Source organism: Vipera ursinii (genome assembly GCF_947247035.1).
Source record: "Vipera ursinii genome assembly, chromosome: 2".
NCBI classification, from domain to species: Eukaryota; Metazoa; Chordata; class Lepidosauria; order Squamata; family Viperidae; genus Vipera; species Vipera ursinii.
Window position 1 is genome coordinate 215,830,097 of NC_139513.1, and position 17,279 is coordinate 215,847,375.

The 17,279-nt window shown below is 40.7% G+C and overlaps 1 protein-coding gene across 1 annotated transcript in view; it reads right to left on the bottom strand.

Annotated features, from left to right (window-relative positions):
- The window catches only part of DENND4C (DENN domain containing 4C), an 84,309-nt gene that overhangs the window by 52,043 nt on the left and 14,987 nt on the right, over positions 1-17,279 (bottom strand). The window contains exons 2-3 of the mRNA XM_083353492.1: positions 4,150-4,471; positions 74-326 (exon numbers count right to left, since the gene is read on the bottom strand). Coding sequence (XP_083209618.1) covers positions 74-326; positions 4,150-4,454 — 558 coding nt within the window. The 5' untranslated portion in view covers positions 4,455-4,471. The remainder of the gene's footprint in view (positions 1-73; positions 327-4,149; positions 4,472-17,279) is intronic.

Consider the following 17,279-nt stretch of genomic DNA (forward strand, 5'->3'; position numbering starts at 1 on the left):
ATTTTTTTAGCCGCAGTCATCCGTCCACCCACACCCTTTGCTTTTTGAATAGCAACTTTCCGAATTTTCTCACCATGCCACAATTTAAATTCTTATCAACTTTGCAGAAAGTATGAGGAGGGGTTTCTCCTTTACTAGTTACAATAACACATATGTCGGTAACAGCCAAGGAGTTTTGAGGTCGCACTGGAAGAGCCCTCCGAAAGGTGATAAAGATTCGCTGGGAAGTGGCTGAACTGTTATTGACATTTGCACAGCGGCCATAGGGAGTAGCCTGGATCACCTCACAATCTTGCTTTAAAACCTCCTTCCCATCGTATAAAACTCTGCAGATAAGAAGAAATAGCACACATAGGAACATTTCACAGACATAATATCAAGCTATTATTCAATAAACTGTTCAGTTATTCTTCTCTCATACAAAACAGCTGGCTCCAAGACGAGGTACACTGGAATAATTCCAAGTGTGTATTAGACCAGCAGATAAAACTTTCTAGTTAAAAGATTTTTAAATTGAAGAAGAAAGGCACACGATCCTTTTACTTAAAGCAAAGGAGTTGGATTAAATCAAGGGGTGAGCCAGGTTCAAAACTTAAGAAAGTTTACTGTGAGACTTTAGGAAAGTCATAATAGGTAATGTTTCACTTACCACAATTCACTTAAAGATGACCTTGGAAAGTGACCAGCCAATGATCCTCACAAAATGATTGCCATCTAGGTGGTTGGCAACCTGTTCACACTTATGACCAGTTGCCAAACTCTCCATGATCATGTCATCACCATTTTCAATCTTCTCTGCCAGCTTCCCCAGAATGTCACTGGGCAAGCTAGCAGGGAAGGTTGCAAACATCTGCTGCTGCTGCTGCATGCTGAGGTAACTCCTTCTCATCTCTGGGATTGGCTGAAAGAACTCTGTGCCAAAGGAATTCAAGTCTGTCTGAGGTACCAAGTGTTAAAATTGTGGTTGTTGAGTGAAACAGTCACATCTCTCTTAAAGACAGCTTTGCTCAACAACCAAGATTCCAGTTCCAATCGTGGTTCTAAGTCGAGAAACACCCATCCTGCATAGCCCAGCTTATTTCAAACAGCTGCTATTATGAGAAAAAGAGAGCTCCTGAAAGGAAAGAAGATTATAAATCTAATAATAATTCGATACAAGGTTTGGGACTGCAATTCCCAAATTCTCAGACCATGTTGGTTTAGAATCTGGGAGTCATAATCTCAAATCATCTAGAGCACGGGTCGGCAACCCGCAGCTCTGGAACTGCATACGGCTCTTTAAGCCGTCTCCTGCGGCTCCCAGTCCTCCTCCGCCGTTCTGGGAAAAAAAAGTGGGAGTAAAAAAGTCCCATTGAGAGAATGGGGCGGCGGAGGTTTGGAGAGCTGGTGCCTTTCAGGGCCGAAAGAAACGTGAACGAAGGCAGCAGCTCTGCAAACGGGATGGTGGTGGTTTGGAGAGCTGCATGCGCAGCTCTCCAAACCTCCACCGTCCCGTTTGCAGAGCTTCCGCCATCGTCCATGTTTGACGGAGGCGGCAGATCTCCAAATGGGCAGCGGCGGTTTGGGGAGCGGCGCGCGCAGCTCTCTAAACATCCACCGTCCCGTTTGCAGAGCTTCCGCCTTCCTCCATGTTTGACGGAGGTGGCAGATCTCCAAATGGGCGGCGGCGGTTTGGGGAGCTGCGCACGCAGCTCTCCAAACCTCCAACGTCCCTTTTGCAGAGCTTCTGCCTTTGTCCATGTTTGACGGAGGCAGCAGCTCTCCAAATGGGGCGGCGGCAGTTTGCAGGCCCCGGGGGGAGGAGCAGGGTGCTCGGGTGGCTCCGGCGGCACCCAGGCTGAAGGCGGTGCCTTGACCCAGCGCCCGTCGCCAGGGAGACCCGCTGCTGCTGCTGCGCAGGTGTCTCCCAGCTCGGGGGAGCCACGCTGCGGGAGATGCTCGCGAGGCTTCCTTCGGCCGGGGAAGGGCCCATTGCCTCCGATGGGGGGCCTTCCTCGTCTTCGCGCGGCCCTCTGCGGTCGTCTCGGCCTGCGAGTCCCCCCTGGTAAGCTGGCGGCACCGGGCCGCAACAGCTCAGGATGCGCGCAGACGTCAGGGCTGCCGAGGATTGCTGCAGTGCAAGCTGATCCCGAAGCTTCACAAAAGGCTACAGGTGGACAGGGGCAGGGCTGGTGCACGTTTTGCTTTGTTCTGCACATGCACATGCGTGCACGCAGGCGTGCGCACGTTTTGCGGCTCCCACCTTTTTGTGTATGTGACGGAACCGGTTCCGAGTGGCTCTTTTGCTGTTTCAGGTTGCTGACCCCTGATCTAGAGGCTATAAAGTTGGGGAAGGCTAGTCCAAAGTTTTATCAATTTTCCCATCTCTTTGCTCTCTTCTAATGCTTCAGTATGTGCAACGTCTTCTTCATCTACTTTGCAATACTACACTTATCAACATAAAAGAGTAGTAGCCCATTAAGTGTAAACCAATTAATACAACATGAGGTCTGTTAAAGGGCTTCTAAATTATTTCTTTTAAAGTGAACAATTAAAATGCAGAATAGATCATGATCCCAAACATTACAGTTAATACTACAAAAAAAGTCTCAAAATGTTTTAAGTAATATTTATCACAAAATAGCACATGTTTAGCAACAGTATTGTTCTATTTATCATGTGGTGGCACTGACAAAAATTGGGCACATAACATGGCCACTGGTGTACATATACTAATGTCCATGAATGCTTATATGCCTGTATACGATTCAGTTAAACAAGTACCTTGTAATTTCACATTTTTTAAAATTGATTTGCAATGACAAGCATAGATGAAGCCATCAATCAATACTAAATCATATCTGATATTATTAGCTAGACTAGAACCAGAGGTTTCACAACTGCAACTTTTTGTTGCAATGTTACAATTGTTATATTGTTTTACCATTTAAGTTCAAAAACACCGTGGCTCAAAATCCTAAGTAATTCTATACTGATGGCAGAAACCATCCACAACTATAAATAAATCACTATGTCACAATAGTCCACCTATATTAAGCCTAATATATTACTGTTATGTTATGACATATTTATTATCATGTGTATATAGGGCAAATCCTTGTCCACATCTTCTGTGCATGTATTTTTCCCCCAGTTAAAATACTTTATACAGGTTGATATTGTGTTTCCCCCAAAATAAGACTCAAGGTTGGGTTTTTTTTTGGCTCCAAAAGAGGCACAGTTCTTATTTTTAGGGGGGTGTCTTTTCCACTCACCTCGCAGTGGTGGTACCAACAGCCCCGCCCAGTCGGCCCACTTCTTCTGTGGCCGAAGGAGCAGCTTCATTCTGCAGTTGAAAATGGAGCTCCAGCCTGCATTTCACGGTCAGAGGCCTTTCCAGATTGAATCCATAGCTCGGTTCTCGGCTGCAGAGGCCTTCTGGAAAGGCCTCTGCGAAATGCAGGGTGGCGCTCCATTCTCAGCTGCAGAATGAAGTTGCTCCTCCGGCCACAGAAGAGGTGGGCCAGCGAGGTGAGGCAAGTGTCGATCCATGGGAGGCCTGGCTGCAACTGTAAGCTCCATCCCTCACCCTCGCCCTACCTTGATTTTTAGGCTTGCACCTCACCCCAAAACTAAGGCTTATTTGGGGGGAAAGGGCTTTTGTTAGGCCCACCCCCAAAAATCAAGCTAGGGCTTATTTTCTGGACAGGTCTTACTTTTGGGGAAACATGGTATATACCAATTACTTTTCACAGCATATTAAAAGTTTGGAGGTGGGGGGTTGGAAATCAACTATCATCTCTTACTAATTGCTTTCTTTTTGCCCAATTATTATAGATTGTAGGCTACCTAAAATTCAAAACTAAAGTCACTGGTATGCTCACTTCAGAATATTTTTATGAACTTTGTTTATTATAGAGAGATGAATGACCAAATGAATACCAGACATGTCAAAAGTTATTTATAATATCAACCATCCAATTTGCTTCAAAATAAGGACTCAGAATAAACTATAGAGCACATAATTCATAAAGATACATGCAAGACAAGCTAATTAGCTAATTAGCTTAGTTTCTTACAAACTAAGAAACGACTTCTAACAAACTTTAACAGACCCTTTCTCCCTTCATCACAATATTGATGCCCACAAATATTTAAACGTCAACTCACCCAATATCGGTAAGAGGTGGTTTGTCCCTGCTTCTCTTGTAGCAAAGAAAAAGCTCTGGACTTTTAAGGCTTCCATAGTTCAAATTGGCCTGAAGTCCTGTGGGAGTTGCTTCTACACAAGTATATCCCTCAGGAACAGTTTCACCTGCTGACTTGATGATCACAGCAAGTTCAGTGATTGGCGCCTTTGGACCAAAAGACTTGGTTTCAGAGCGATATCCCTCTTGATCTAGAAGTGCTGACGTATCTGTGAGACCTGCCACTACAAAGTAATCAACCACTCTTGGACCTTTATCTTCTCTCATTGTTATGTCTAGGATTCCTGCCAAAAAAAAAGGTTAATTTCAATTATCTTATAAGCTGGTAATGCAGAATGAAGTAAAACTACTCAAACATGCAAATTGACCTAGGTGTCCTTTGCCTTCAAAAGCTATAATGGCTGATAAAAGCCACGATTATTAAAAACGCACACAAAAATTCATGGCTATAAAAAGTTTAATCGGTTTCAAGCACTACTTAAAGTAATGGAGGAAGCATCATGCACACATCCAACATCTAATCAAGAACCAGTCATGTAACCCTTTTCTCCCTGAAGTAAGATTAAAATACAACAATGCACCTAGCTGAAAGAATGAATATACGGTACATTTCCAGTAATTATTTAAAAATAGTAAAATGTCTCAGTTTCTTAGGGGTAGGCAACCTTGGCTCTATTATGACTCGTGGACTTCAACTCCCAGAATTCCTGAGCCAGCATGGCTCAGCTTGGAAACATCTCCCTTTCCCCTCAGCATGGCTGGCTCAGGAATTCTGGGAGTTGAAGTCCACGAGTCATAATAGGATATCCCATCTCTTTCAGGATATCCCATCTCTCTCTATGGGGGGGGGGGGTGAGTTATTACCCCCCGTAGATAGGGCTCGCAACTTGGGAGTCCTCCTAGATTCACAGCTTTCTCTAGAAGACCATATAGTAGCTGTGACTAGGGGGGCCTTCACCCAGGTTCGCCTGGTGCGCCAGTTGCGGCCCTATCTAGACCGGGATGCCTTACGTACGGTCACTCACGCTCCCACAGAGAGGGCCTCCTCAGGGTGCCACTGGTCAAAGAATGTCGACTGGTGGCCCCCAGGGGGAGGGCGTTCTCTGTGGGCGTGCCGGATTTATGGAACCATCTTCCGGTCGAGCTCCGGATGGCGCCTGACCTCCACTCCTTCTGGCGCGATCTCAAAACCTAACTTTTTGAACAAGCTGGCCTGGCCTGATGGGATGGGGTTGGGTTGTATTAATCTGTTTTAATCTATTTTTTAATGTGTTTTAACTTATTCATGGGCATTTGTTTAATTGTTTTTAATTTTTGTATCTTGTTTCTTAATATGTATTGCCCTGTTCACCGCCCTGAGTCCTCCGGGAGAAGGGCAGTATACAAATAAAATTAATAATAATAATAATAATAATAATAATAATAATAATAATAATAATAATAATAATAATAATAATAATAGAGCCAAAGTTGCCTACCCCTGGTATAAGTCAATACGCTCTCCTTTACTAATACAATTCTTGTGCAAGTTAAAAACCGCCTTTGTGCATAGCAGAGTCAAAACACATAGCACTGAATAAGAAAAGCAAATTAAGTCCTACAAATTGTGATGATGATTATTTATATGCACATATAGCCACACAGGAACATCACAACATGAAAAGGTTTTATGTAAAAGGGGCAAATATCTGTCAATCTAGAATAAATCCTTCCAATTAGAAGAAGAGCCTTGATAAAAATTAAATTACTTAAAATATAAGTTCTACTGTTCACAAGACCAGTGGTATTTCTTTGTCCTATCTTTATTTAAAACATACAATATGATTGCACTATCCAATTGTTATTAAACATTGCTAATTCTGCCCACAGCGTGACAAGTGGGATAACTATCTGAAATTTCAAGTCTACGTTCCAGGGACTTCTAAGCTTCCTGTTCTTACAAATCAATGAAGGCAACATCCATGCACAACAAATATCTCCTATTTTCTTCTGTTAAGAGTGAAGAATCATTTTTTGCTTTAACAGAATAAGAATGGAGCACTCTGACCCTCCATCCTTATCACAGGGATCTCCAACCTTTCTGAGTCGGCAGCCCAGTGGGAGAGGGAGGGGCAGGCACCTTACGTGTGCACGCGCAAACATGAATGTGGTCACATGTGTGTATGCGTGCACAAATAGACCGCAAGCACACACACCACGCAACTGGAGCTGCAAGCATGTGCACGAGGCTCTCAGCAAAGCCAGTGCCTGTGTGAGGTTTGTGGTACTGCCGCCAGGCTTGCTGTGATGCTACCACAGGCGTGAGAATCGCACCGCCGCCCTTGTGAGACTTGCCCCATGGCCCGCAATGATACCACCACCAGCGTGAGTCTTGCGCTGTGGTCTGCCTGCCACTTGTGGTGCTGCCGCCGTCCACACAAGGTTTGTGGCAACACCACCACCCACATGATACTAGCACTGGTGTCACTGCCCGCACAACAGTCGTGGAAAAGGTGGCACAAAGCAAGGCGAGCACACAGACACACCCGCATGCACTGCCCAACTACTCACACGGCCTGGTGGCCAAGGCCCGGTAGTGGGCCGTGGCCCGTAGGTTGGGGACCTCTGCATTACCACATTCCCTCTCTGCTCAGGGGCTGAACACCCTGCTTAGATTTGGGCTTCTTCTCGTCCCTTTTTGAAACAGCTGCACGCTGAAGGAATTCATCTCAGTGTCTGCTTGGATTATGGCAATCCTGGCAGGCACAAGGATGAAATCGTTCCACGGGCCTTCCGTTTAGCCAGCCCGGAGATAAAAGGGAGTCCTTTTGCAGGCAACAGTAGCAGCTTGTAATATTCCCTGCTGGCTTCCCCACTGATTTTATGGGGAAGCCAGCAAAGAAGACTGCAAACGGCAATCACTTGATTGTAGGGCACTTGGCAATCGGTCATAATTGTGAAGCGGTTGCAAAGCACCCACCTCATGATCACATTTTGTGATTGTGACATTTTGCAACAATTGGAAGTGTTTTAGAGGTAGTAAAGAACCTCTTCAAAGGCCATTATTAATTAGAACTGCCATTAATTGTAAGTCAAGGATTACCTGTAAAACGGAGATACTCTGAATCTCATTCTTATGTAACTCTTTTTCCTTCCTCTGTTTGCTCTTACTTTCACTTGGCTGAGGCTAAAAACAAATTGCTCTTTTCTGGTCAGCTGTTTTGTCTACAATCTCACTCAAGAATTCTAGAAATATTCTTTTTTTAAACTGTTTACATTCTTCATGCGTGTCACACATCTACGGCTCAAATTTTTAGCGTTTTCCAAAATCCAGTTTGCAACAAATCTGTAAGATGAGCAGGTCTAACACACGGGTGATGATTCGAGGATAGCTTTCAGTCTTACTGAAAAACCACCAAAAAGAGGTACAATATTTCTACAAAATATTGGGATGACAGAGGCTAGGATGTAGAGAGAATTCCTAAAGTTATCTCCTCTTTTTTTATTCCATTTTTTTTTTAAAAAGGGGGGGGAAGAGAAAGTGCTTCTTTCTGTACAGGCCAAAGGAAGAAAAATCTGCAGGTGGAAAAATCCTCAAAGTAAGATTTCTGTTTTTTTCAGGCATTGGGAAAGAATTTCCTTCCCCCTATTTTGCAATCTCACTTTTGCCTCATTTAATAAAAAAGTTTTTTTTTATAAAAGTGGTAGTCAGGAAAACATTTCAGAGAAAACACCATGTGGAAGATGAGAGCAAGGGGAGTGTATGGTAGTTAGTTAGAACCATTGCAAAAGATAGGAAATATCTTAAGCACTTTCTACTGCTAAAAATAGTAATACTGTAATCTAGGGGAAAGTTGGGTCCAGTCACACATCTGCTAATGGTGCAAATGACTTCTATATTCTTTAAAATAAATGACTTGTAGGAATATATTGTAAAAGTGTTTCCAATCTCCACTGACACTTCATCATATAGAAATCTTTTTTACAATCCCTCACCGTCCATGAATATCCTATGGATGGCTAGGGGAACATTCCAAATAGACTATGGGTGCCCAACGAATTGCACAGGGGAGAAGGTGCTTGTGCAATTAATTATAACACAGCCTATGTACTCCTAAACAGTACAAAAATTCAGAAACAATATATAATTGCATACTGCTGCCATTGTTATTTCACTCTTGAAATACCAGATACCAGAATGATTTATCATCAGAGTAATTCCTATAATAGTGATACAATATGTAAATGTGAAGGAAAAAGGTATAATAGCCTATATACAATTTACTTTAAAAAGAAATTCTCAAGTGCATTTAAAATTGCACTTTTTCTCTGCAAGCTAAACAGTAATGCAATTACACTGGCAGCTACCATGTATCTGGTTCCACATTATCAAGCCCACTAATAAAAATTAAAAGAAAGGGCAAGGTATCTTAGATCTTGCCCTTTTTATTCCCTAAATAAAGTGATTGCCAAATATTTTATGATGTTGCTGGTAGGCACACCAGACTTTTTATAACTGTAAAGAAGTGATACCTCATCTCAATCAAGTTTTAAACATTTCATGTGAGATTATTATCTTCTTTCAGTACTCTACCTTTAGGGAAATACCATTGTCACGATTGAAAATTTTGGCAACAAATTTTATTAGCAGGATATGGGAATTAAATTTTTTCATTAAATGATGTAGTCGCTACTCTAATGAAAACACCTGGTGCTTGTGGAAAATAATGAAAAGAATCGTTATGATCCTTCTTCAAGGTACTGTACTTAATGTGAGTTTCTCAAATTGCATAATTTTACCCTGATACCAAAATAATTTCCCACAAGATTATCTACTAACTGTTACACAAACAAATACAATTTCTATTAATTTTAGCTGACTAAACTTTGCACTGCAATGTATCAGAAACTTTAGCGCCCACCCCCCTCAAGCTGCCCCTCAAAATGAATTTGTTCATAGGGCATCCCCTATGTTCATTATAACTACCAAGAAGCCTATTGTTCCTAATTAACATAATTTCATAAAAACTAGCAGGGTCAACACCTGCTACCGTATTCAATGATGCAGCCTCTGAAGAAATAATCAATACTCAATTTCATCCACCAGACCCATTCTACAAAAAAAGATTAATATTCATTACTATATAAAATTAATATCAAGGCTGGAAGCCTTAACAAATGAAAGGGTTTTGGGTTTAATCAATTTTCTCTCTCCTTCAGCTATCTATGCTAACTAACACTTGCTTCAGAATATCTTAGCTAGGACACGAAATAGTAGTAGAAACTATAAGGAAAGTAGGAAATGCCCCCCCCAAATTCTTCGGCCTACTTCTTATAATGAACAGGTCCCATTAGATCCATTTGTCTTAGCAAGTAGAAGGAATCTCTTGATAGAATGACAACCTTGGATTTAATCCCTACTATATTAGGGATTTTGCTGGGAAGAAGGAACTGAATTTTCCCTTTAGCAGTTGAGTAAGTGTTACAGCACAGGACAACAATAGTATCAGATAAAGATACCACATTACAAGCTTTAATAGTATCATTTTCATTTCAGCAAATCCACGAAGGGATATTAAATCAACAAATTCCCTTTGTCTTAAATTTTTAATTAAATCCAAGCTACAATCACAAGATAAAGTTATATGTAAACATTATGATGCAAGTCAGTGTCTAGGACAATTGGCCATAGTCACATGGCCACGGCCACTTCACCCCGAGCCCCGCATCGTAGCCGGCCCCCCACAGGCATTTATCCTTGGCTGGCTCTCTGAATCTGAGACATAGGAAGCTCAGCTTTATTCTTTTTTTCCCTTGAGGATATATGCATACTATCTGAAAAAACTAAGTTCCAATGGCTGGCTGACTGAGAGGTTTCCCACAAGGCAAAGGAATCCCTCCCCCTGCTCTTGGTGCACGGATTGGCTGCCGCTGATATGTGGCTAATTGTCCCATGTTGCAAATTGGCCAGGAACAAGTATCCCTCGGCAAATCGCCTGGGATGAGGGAATGGGGGAGGAGTGACGGGGGACCAGTGATAGAAGAGCGCCAGCAGAGAACCAACCGAGGATGAATGCCTGTGGTGGGTTGGCTGTGACCGGGGTGGGGGTGAGGTGGGGTGGGGTGCAGTGAAAGCAGCCATGTGGCCATGGCCAATTGTCCCATTCTGTGCAAGTCAATAGTCACATTCAGTAAATAGAAAATTCAGTAAATATTATACACTATCAGTTACCATTACTTTCTCTTAAGTTGATACACACACACACACACACACACACACACTCAAACCAATACCTTCTCATTTAGGAAAATAGATATAAAAATGCCCCAGGTTTACCAAGGTACTTTACAGCTAGTCCTTGACTTACCACCATTCGTTTAGTGAAAGTTTGAAATTCTGTCACTGAAAAAAGGGGTTTATGACCGGCTTTCATACTTATGACCGTTGAAGCATCACCTGGTCACGTGATCAAAATTTGGACACTTGACAACCAGCATGTTTTTGTGATAGTTGCAGTGTCCCAGAGTGATGTAATCACCATTTATAACCTTGCCAGCTGGCTTCCAACAGGCAAGTCAAGGCAGGAAGCCAGATTTACTCAACAACCAGATGATTAACTTAACAATTGCGGTGATTTGGTTAACAACTCCTAAAATGGGTGCAACTCACTTAACAACTGTTGTGCTCAGTAACAGAAATTTGGGGCTCAGCTGTGGTCCTAATCTGAAGGCTAGTATTTGCAGTCTGAAAGAAAAAAAAACGGGCAGACAGACAGAACTCCATCTATACATAAACATTTTTAGTGTGAAAAGTTAAATATATGGAATCCAGAAGGCCAGAGGAAGCCAAACAGATGGAAAAATGCATTTAGACTCTATCTGCATCTACCTTGAATTTTATGAATGGTTAACATGTATATTTGTCAACATTAATTCAAAACAAATTCTACATCTGCATGTTCCAAATCTCATTTTTGCAACCCACAAATTGTAGCTGTAGAGCAGTCCTAATTTTGTTTAGTATATTTTCTTCTTTCGTAAAAGCTTACCATCTGAGTCAGATTGGTTTTCAATGAATCATCACAATAACATCTTTAAGATGTCTCAGTAGAGTTATATAGTGCACAAATGTAACTGCAAATGTGCATCTTTCCATCCCAAACCCCTGGCACCAGAATGCTGCCTCTAGTTTTTGTGCTTTTTTGCATTCTGTGTGAAGTCTGAAGTAATACAATGGATTTCTTGCATCTGAAGATTTAGCATAATTAAAAACAAGTTTTTCTTTTCAATATTCCAAACCAGCCTAAGCTACATGACAGTTTACATGCAGTTCCTGCATTATAACAGAATGAAATTTGCTCTTGGACTCCACTTAAGAGAATCAAAATATGAAAGGCTGAAAAAGTTGCCTCAGCAAGTCACAGCATGAGTACAATAACTTCAGACAGAATGACTCACTGCTAAAAAAGAAAAAGGAACAGGAAGTTTAGAAAGTTTATGAGTTTTTAAAAAAGTCTTCTGCATCATTTTTCATTTGTATATATCAGTGTTGTGCAAAACGTACATATCCTTTTCTTATGCCTACTTAAAGGTTTGCAACCACTTTCTTAAAATCAAGAAATATGAGCTTTATCGCTTTGTTATCATAAACATCAAACATCCCTCTAAAATTAGGATTATGAAAAGAAACTAAACAGTTTAAGGTTTTCTGAATAAATGGTACACTAACACTATTCTCATTTCACTCCTCAAACTTGTCATATCTATGAAGCATGAAGGGCATTTGATTTTCAAGTGCAAGAAAGCCATCATATCATATACTGCCAAGAGCAAACAAAACAACAGAATGAATAAATGATCATTGGATTTGATTCCAAAAAGGTACATCAGAGTACAAGAATATGTAAATATAGGAATTGTCTTTAAAACAAACACATATTTTTCTGTCATTATTCAATAGCTTTAAAGACTTACAAAAATTTGCTACATTCATGCTCCCATGTGCTCACTCCAAAGCACCTCTTTAAAATCAAATTCATAACATAATGAAAGTAGAGTGTGAACTTAAAATTTTCAATCTAATTTGAGGGGGGGGGGAATCTGCCATCCTTAAATTCTCTAAGATAAGAGATGGCCACTATTGATCTGCAGTGCTCAAATTAGTTGAAGCTGAACCAAAGCACAACTTCTTTATGGTACCCAGATGAGCCCCTTCTAAGATAAGAAATCATACAATCCAAATTTCTAAGATCAAACTTTCAAGTCCCAAAATGTGTCTCTAATGCCAATCTGCAACTAGAGACAGACCTCATGAAAGTCTGGGCGACCATACTCAATTATTGGCTCAGATAATCCTTCCCCAGCCCATCCCCGCAACTTAGCTGTTCTCCATTAACTAAATGTGACGACTTTCAGACTACATGGAAACAGGCAGTGGCAACTAAAATCTCACCCTTAAGCTTCTCTACAAGTCTTCAGCTCAGTATGGCATATGATCTAACCAAAACACTCATTAAACAACATGTTACAGATACAAAGCACCAATTGGATCTACCCTATCTTTTATTGCCCATGAATCCGACAAGTATTCTGCCTCTTCTATGGCAGGGCTTTTCAACCAGTAGTATGGGTACCACCTGTAGTACATTGGCATCTGGCAGGTGGTACACGACCATCCTAGAAAAGTGGTAGCGGGGGAGGGGAATGAGCTGAACCGGTGGCAGCACCGCACAAGCCTGAGCGAGAGACGGCTGGAGTTGCAGGGCTGTCAGGGCTCAGCGGAAGCGCTAGGATCAGCGCCAGGCTCCAGCTGGAGCTTGGCACTGATCCTGGTGCTTCTGAGCCCAGAAGAAGCGCCGATCAGCTGGAATGTTGCAGCATCTCCAGGGTCTTGTGATTTACATTCAGATGCTTGGCAACGGATTCATATTTATGACGGTCAGTGTGTCCCAGGGTCATGTCAAGTGACCAACACTTGCTGCAACCACCCAGCAGATGGGGGGGAATAAAAACTAAACACCCTCCCCACCCCACCCCTGCTCCCAATCCTCAACAGAAATGCTCACAACAATGAAAACCTCAAACAGGAAGAAGAGCGCCACTGGGCAGGCAGGCAGGTGTCTTGCTCGGCTGTGGCTTGGGGGGCACTTTTTTCAGTGCCATTGTAACTTCAAACAGTCACTAAGCAAACTGTGGTAAGTCAAGGACTACCTGTACTTCATCACTTTTTTCCTGTTTTGGTCATCAAGACACCTTGCTAGGCTTCTGGTTTGCGTGCGCGGCACCAGCGGACGTGCAGAAAGAAACCTCTCCCTGCCGTCTGGTCTTTCTTCCTTGGAGAACCCTGAAAAGGGTCAAAAGTCACCCTGGAGGGGTGACCACTGTGAGGAGGCTCTCCCTGCGATCGCGGAAGGGCGGCAGCCCTCCGTTTGATCCAGAGCAGCTCCTCTGGCCTGAAGAAGAAGAGATTGGCCATCAACATGGCTGATCACTAAGCTATTCCCTGCCAAAAGCCATAATCACTATCAAGCACAATGAAGCAATCTGGAGGATTTGGATGAGACCTTACCTTTCTTACTTCCCTAATTACTTCCCTGTGGGACTTTCCTGAAAATCTTCTCCCCGCTTTTTGAAAGATCAGCGACTGCCTACTTGGGGAATTAAAACCTTAAAGCCTCAAAAGAAATCAAATGACTAAGCTAAATAACTAAGCAAACTTATTTGTACTTCTGGAATTTTTGGCCCACTAAAAATTTTTTATTACTTATTTCTGTGGGGAACTACTACCCTATTTACTGCTAAAAATGAATTGGATAAAAGCCTCATAGTAGTCTGGAAAAGGATTTTACGCTATTGAGGACATCTTGTGGCGAAACCTGGTATAGCAAGTAAACCTTTTTTTTACTCTGAAATCTCGCTGTAACAGATTTGTCCTTGACATTATCTTTAAAGATAAGAATTGGGAACACCTGGTAATGAAAACATCCTTTAGGAATAGTGAAGGTGGACACATTATTTTTATTAAACTAGCCTCCACTAAAGGCCTATCTGTAAAATACTAAAGAAATGGAAGAATATATTCCACCACTTGACTATAAACTCATACTTGAAACAATTTTGGCAATGACTGCAGAAATGAAAGCCAGACTTAAAGACAAATGTGACAGCATAAACCCACCTAATGAGACTTCAATTGACGAACTGACAACCCAAAAACTAACAGAGGATGAGGAAATCAACAAGAAAATAGGGGACTCTAAAGAACAACAAGTACAATCTACTGACAGCCTTGATGTCCAAACTTCAATTTCAACTATAAAACCTACAATTCAACAAACAACAGAAGCTGAAGAAAGCAATACTAAGATGGAGGATGCCAAAAGCCTTCAAATACAGTACATTAAGACTTTAACCAACCAAACAATAACTACAACACCAGACATGACCTCTTACCTAAACCAGATGGAACTGAAACGAGAAGACCAGATTGAATTAACGACAACTGTACTACGCCAAACACGGAGATTTGATTTATTAGAATGAAAATGTAATGACTATAAAGGGGTCACTCTCTTTGAAAAATTGGTAACTGGATGGTCTCCCTGGATTCAAACAACGTGTGTAGGAAGAAAGGGAGACACATTTGAGAAGTTAAAGGCAATGATATGGAAGCCTGCCTGGCACAAGAAGAAAGCTAGAGTTAGATTTAAAAAATGGGTGGTTTTTTTATAAATGTTGGGATTTGTAATAATAAAGCTTAAAATTTTCTTTTAATGGGCCAAGGGGAACTATTAAAAGATATAAACTGATTTTATATTTAGGATCTAGATTTTTAAGGGAATGAAAATTAGCTACCAGAGCATAACTTTGAATTATTTATAGAACTTGGAATGACATAATAAAACATACTTTGTTAATTATTGATGAATTGCAAAGATGACAAATAGAATATGTTTTTGAAATATAATAAGAATACACTTAAGTGAACAATGTATTTCAGTTATGATAAATTACTATTTAATGAAATAGGGGAAATGTGGGTTACCTGAAAATTAAGGTTTTTAGATACTGCAGGCTAATTTGGAGCACTGTATTGAAATTAGATAAAACTTAACAAACAGGACATGAATAAGTATACATGAAAATGTATAGATAATTGTTCAAATTGACTCTGCTACAACCAGAAATGTATTAATTTGATTTTGATATTGTGACTAAGGGAATTGGAGAGGGAATTTTTGTTGATCTACCTTGACCTGTGTACAAAAAAAATTTTTTGTTATTGGACTTTTGATTATCCAATCACCACATTGCTTCATAAATATTTGGATGTAAAATTAGAAAATTAATAAAACTTGTTTAAAAAAAGAAAAAGAAAAGCCCTGTTCTATGGCATCCTGAATTAGTGTCCAAGTATCTAACCCCTGGAGAGCCTTTACTCACCACATCTGCCCTTGAAGACCAATACAGGAAGATTCCTTACCTGGAGAGACAATGCTCCTGTGCCTGTGGACACTAGAAACAACACAGTTGCATATGCATCTCCAGTGCCTGCATTACAGAAACCCGAGTACTAGCCTCATGTCATCATTACTGCATAAATACCAAGGATACAAAGGGAAATTTCACATCTCCCTACTGCTTTCAGATATCAGCCATGCTGCAATATATAATATGTCACCAGGTTCTGCGGAGTGGCACTTAAAATCCATCAAATGATGACCTGTGCCATGAACTAGTCTTAATTAGCATCTAGTTTGTCATACTAGGGTGCTCAGTAATTTGACATAGTCTGCCACACTGTAATCTTTATACTTCTCCACATCCATCTAATGTCCTACATTACCTTTCAGAATTCTTTCTAGACTTTTGCTTTCAATATTTATTTTGTTTTATATCTTTTGGTTTTTTTAAAAAATACATTAGGCTTTGATGTGCCTTTTATCCTTTTTAATTGACTGTACACCCGCATTCCATATGACCATAATAAAGATATGATTTGACTCAGAGTACATGAACATAAAAAGTTAAGAACTGTTCTTAAGGCAACCATATATTTTCTATCGTCATGCAACTGCTTTAAAGACCTAATATAAATTTGCTATATTATGCTCCTGTGTGCTCCAACATTTTTAAAAAAATCAGATCCAAAGCACCATGCAGTCCTTTGGTATAAAACTGTCACCAAAACTTTCCATTTTAAAATATACTACCAAAGCAGTAAGGCACAGAGTGGCAAATCATTTTAAAACTGTTTCCTCTTGTATCTACAAAGACCCTTATCAAGCACCAGATAGTTTAAAGAAATCATTCTCAACATATTTTTACTGCTATGTGATAAACAGTCAAAAGCATATGATGAGAATGATCTTTAACACCAAAGCTATACTGAACAAGCCATATTAAACTACAGTGGTGAATTCAAGCTAGAATAGCAATCATTTAAAAGGAAATAAGAGAGTATAAGATGTGAGATAGGATAGTTGTATAGAAATCATTCACTTTGAATCTTTCCAAAGCTAAGCTTAAAATGTCTGTTTAACATAACATAATAAAAATAGACTGTAAACCTGATATTCTCAGTCTAATTTGAGGGGGGGAAATCCTTGTTCTCCATAAGAGTCCACAATATTATCATAAGAGTCATGTTGGCTCAAGCTGTCCAATCCAACATTCTGTTCCCACAGAACAGCCAGATGCCAATGGGAAATTTGAGAGAGAAAATATGAGCACAATTTCTCCAGCAATGAAGGCATGATTCCTCTGAGCATACAAGTGTCATATTGCCATTAGCAACCATTGATGTTGGACTAGAAGACCTCCAAGGTCCCTTCCGACTCTGTTATTCTGTTCTGTTCTGATAATCTACTACGCCTTCCATGAATTTATTTCACCCAATTCTAAATTCCTTGCCATTAGTATGTATTAAAACAATATTTTCACAATTTGAATGTATGCTAAGATGAAACAATTCTTGCTGTCCTGAATATCTCCCAATTCAGCTTCATTGGGTGACTTGGAATCTAATGCTGACTGAAGAAAGGCATTTACCCTTGCCCTTTTCTCTACGTAACGTGTAACTATATAAATCTCTATCATATCTCAGCCCATCAT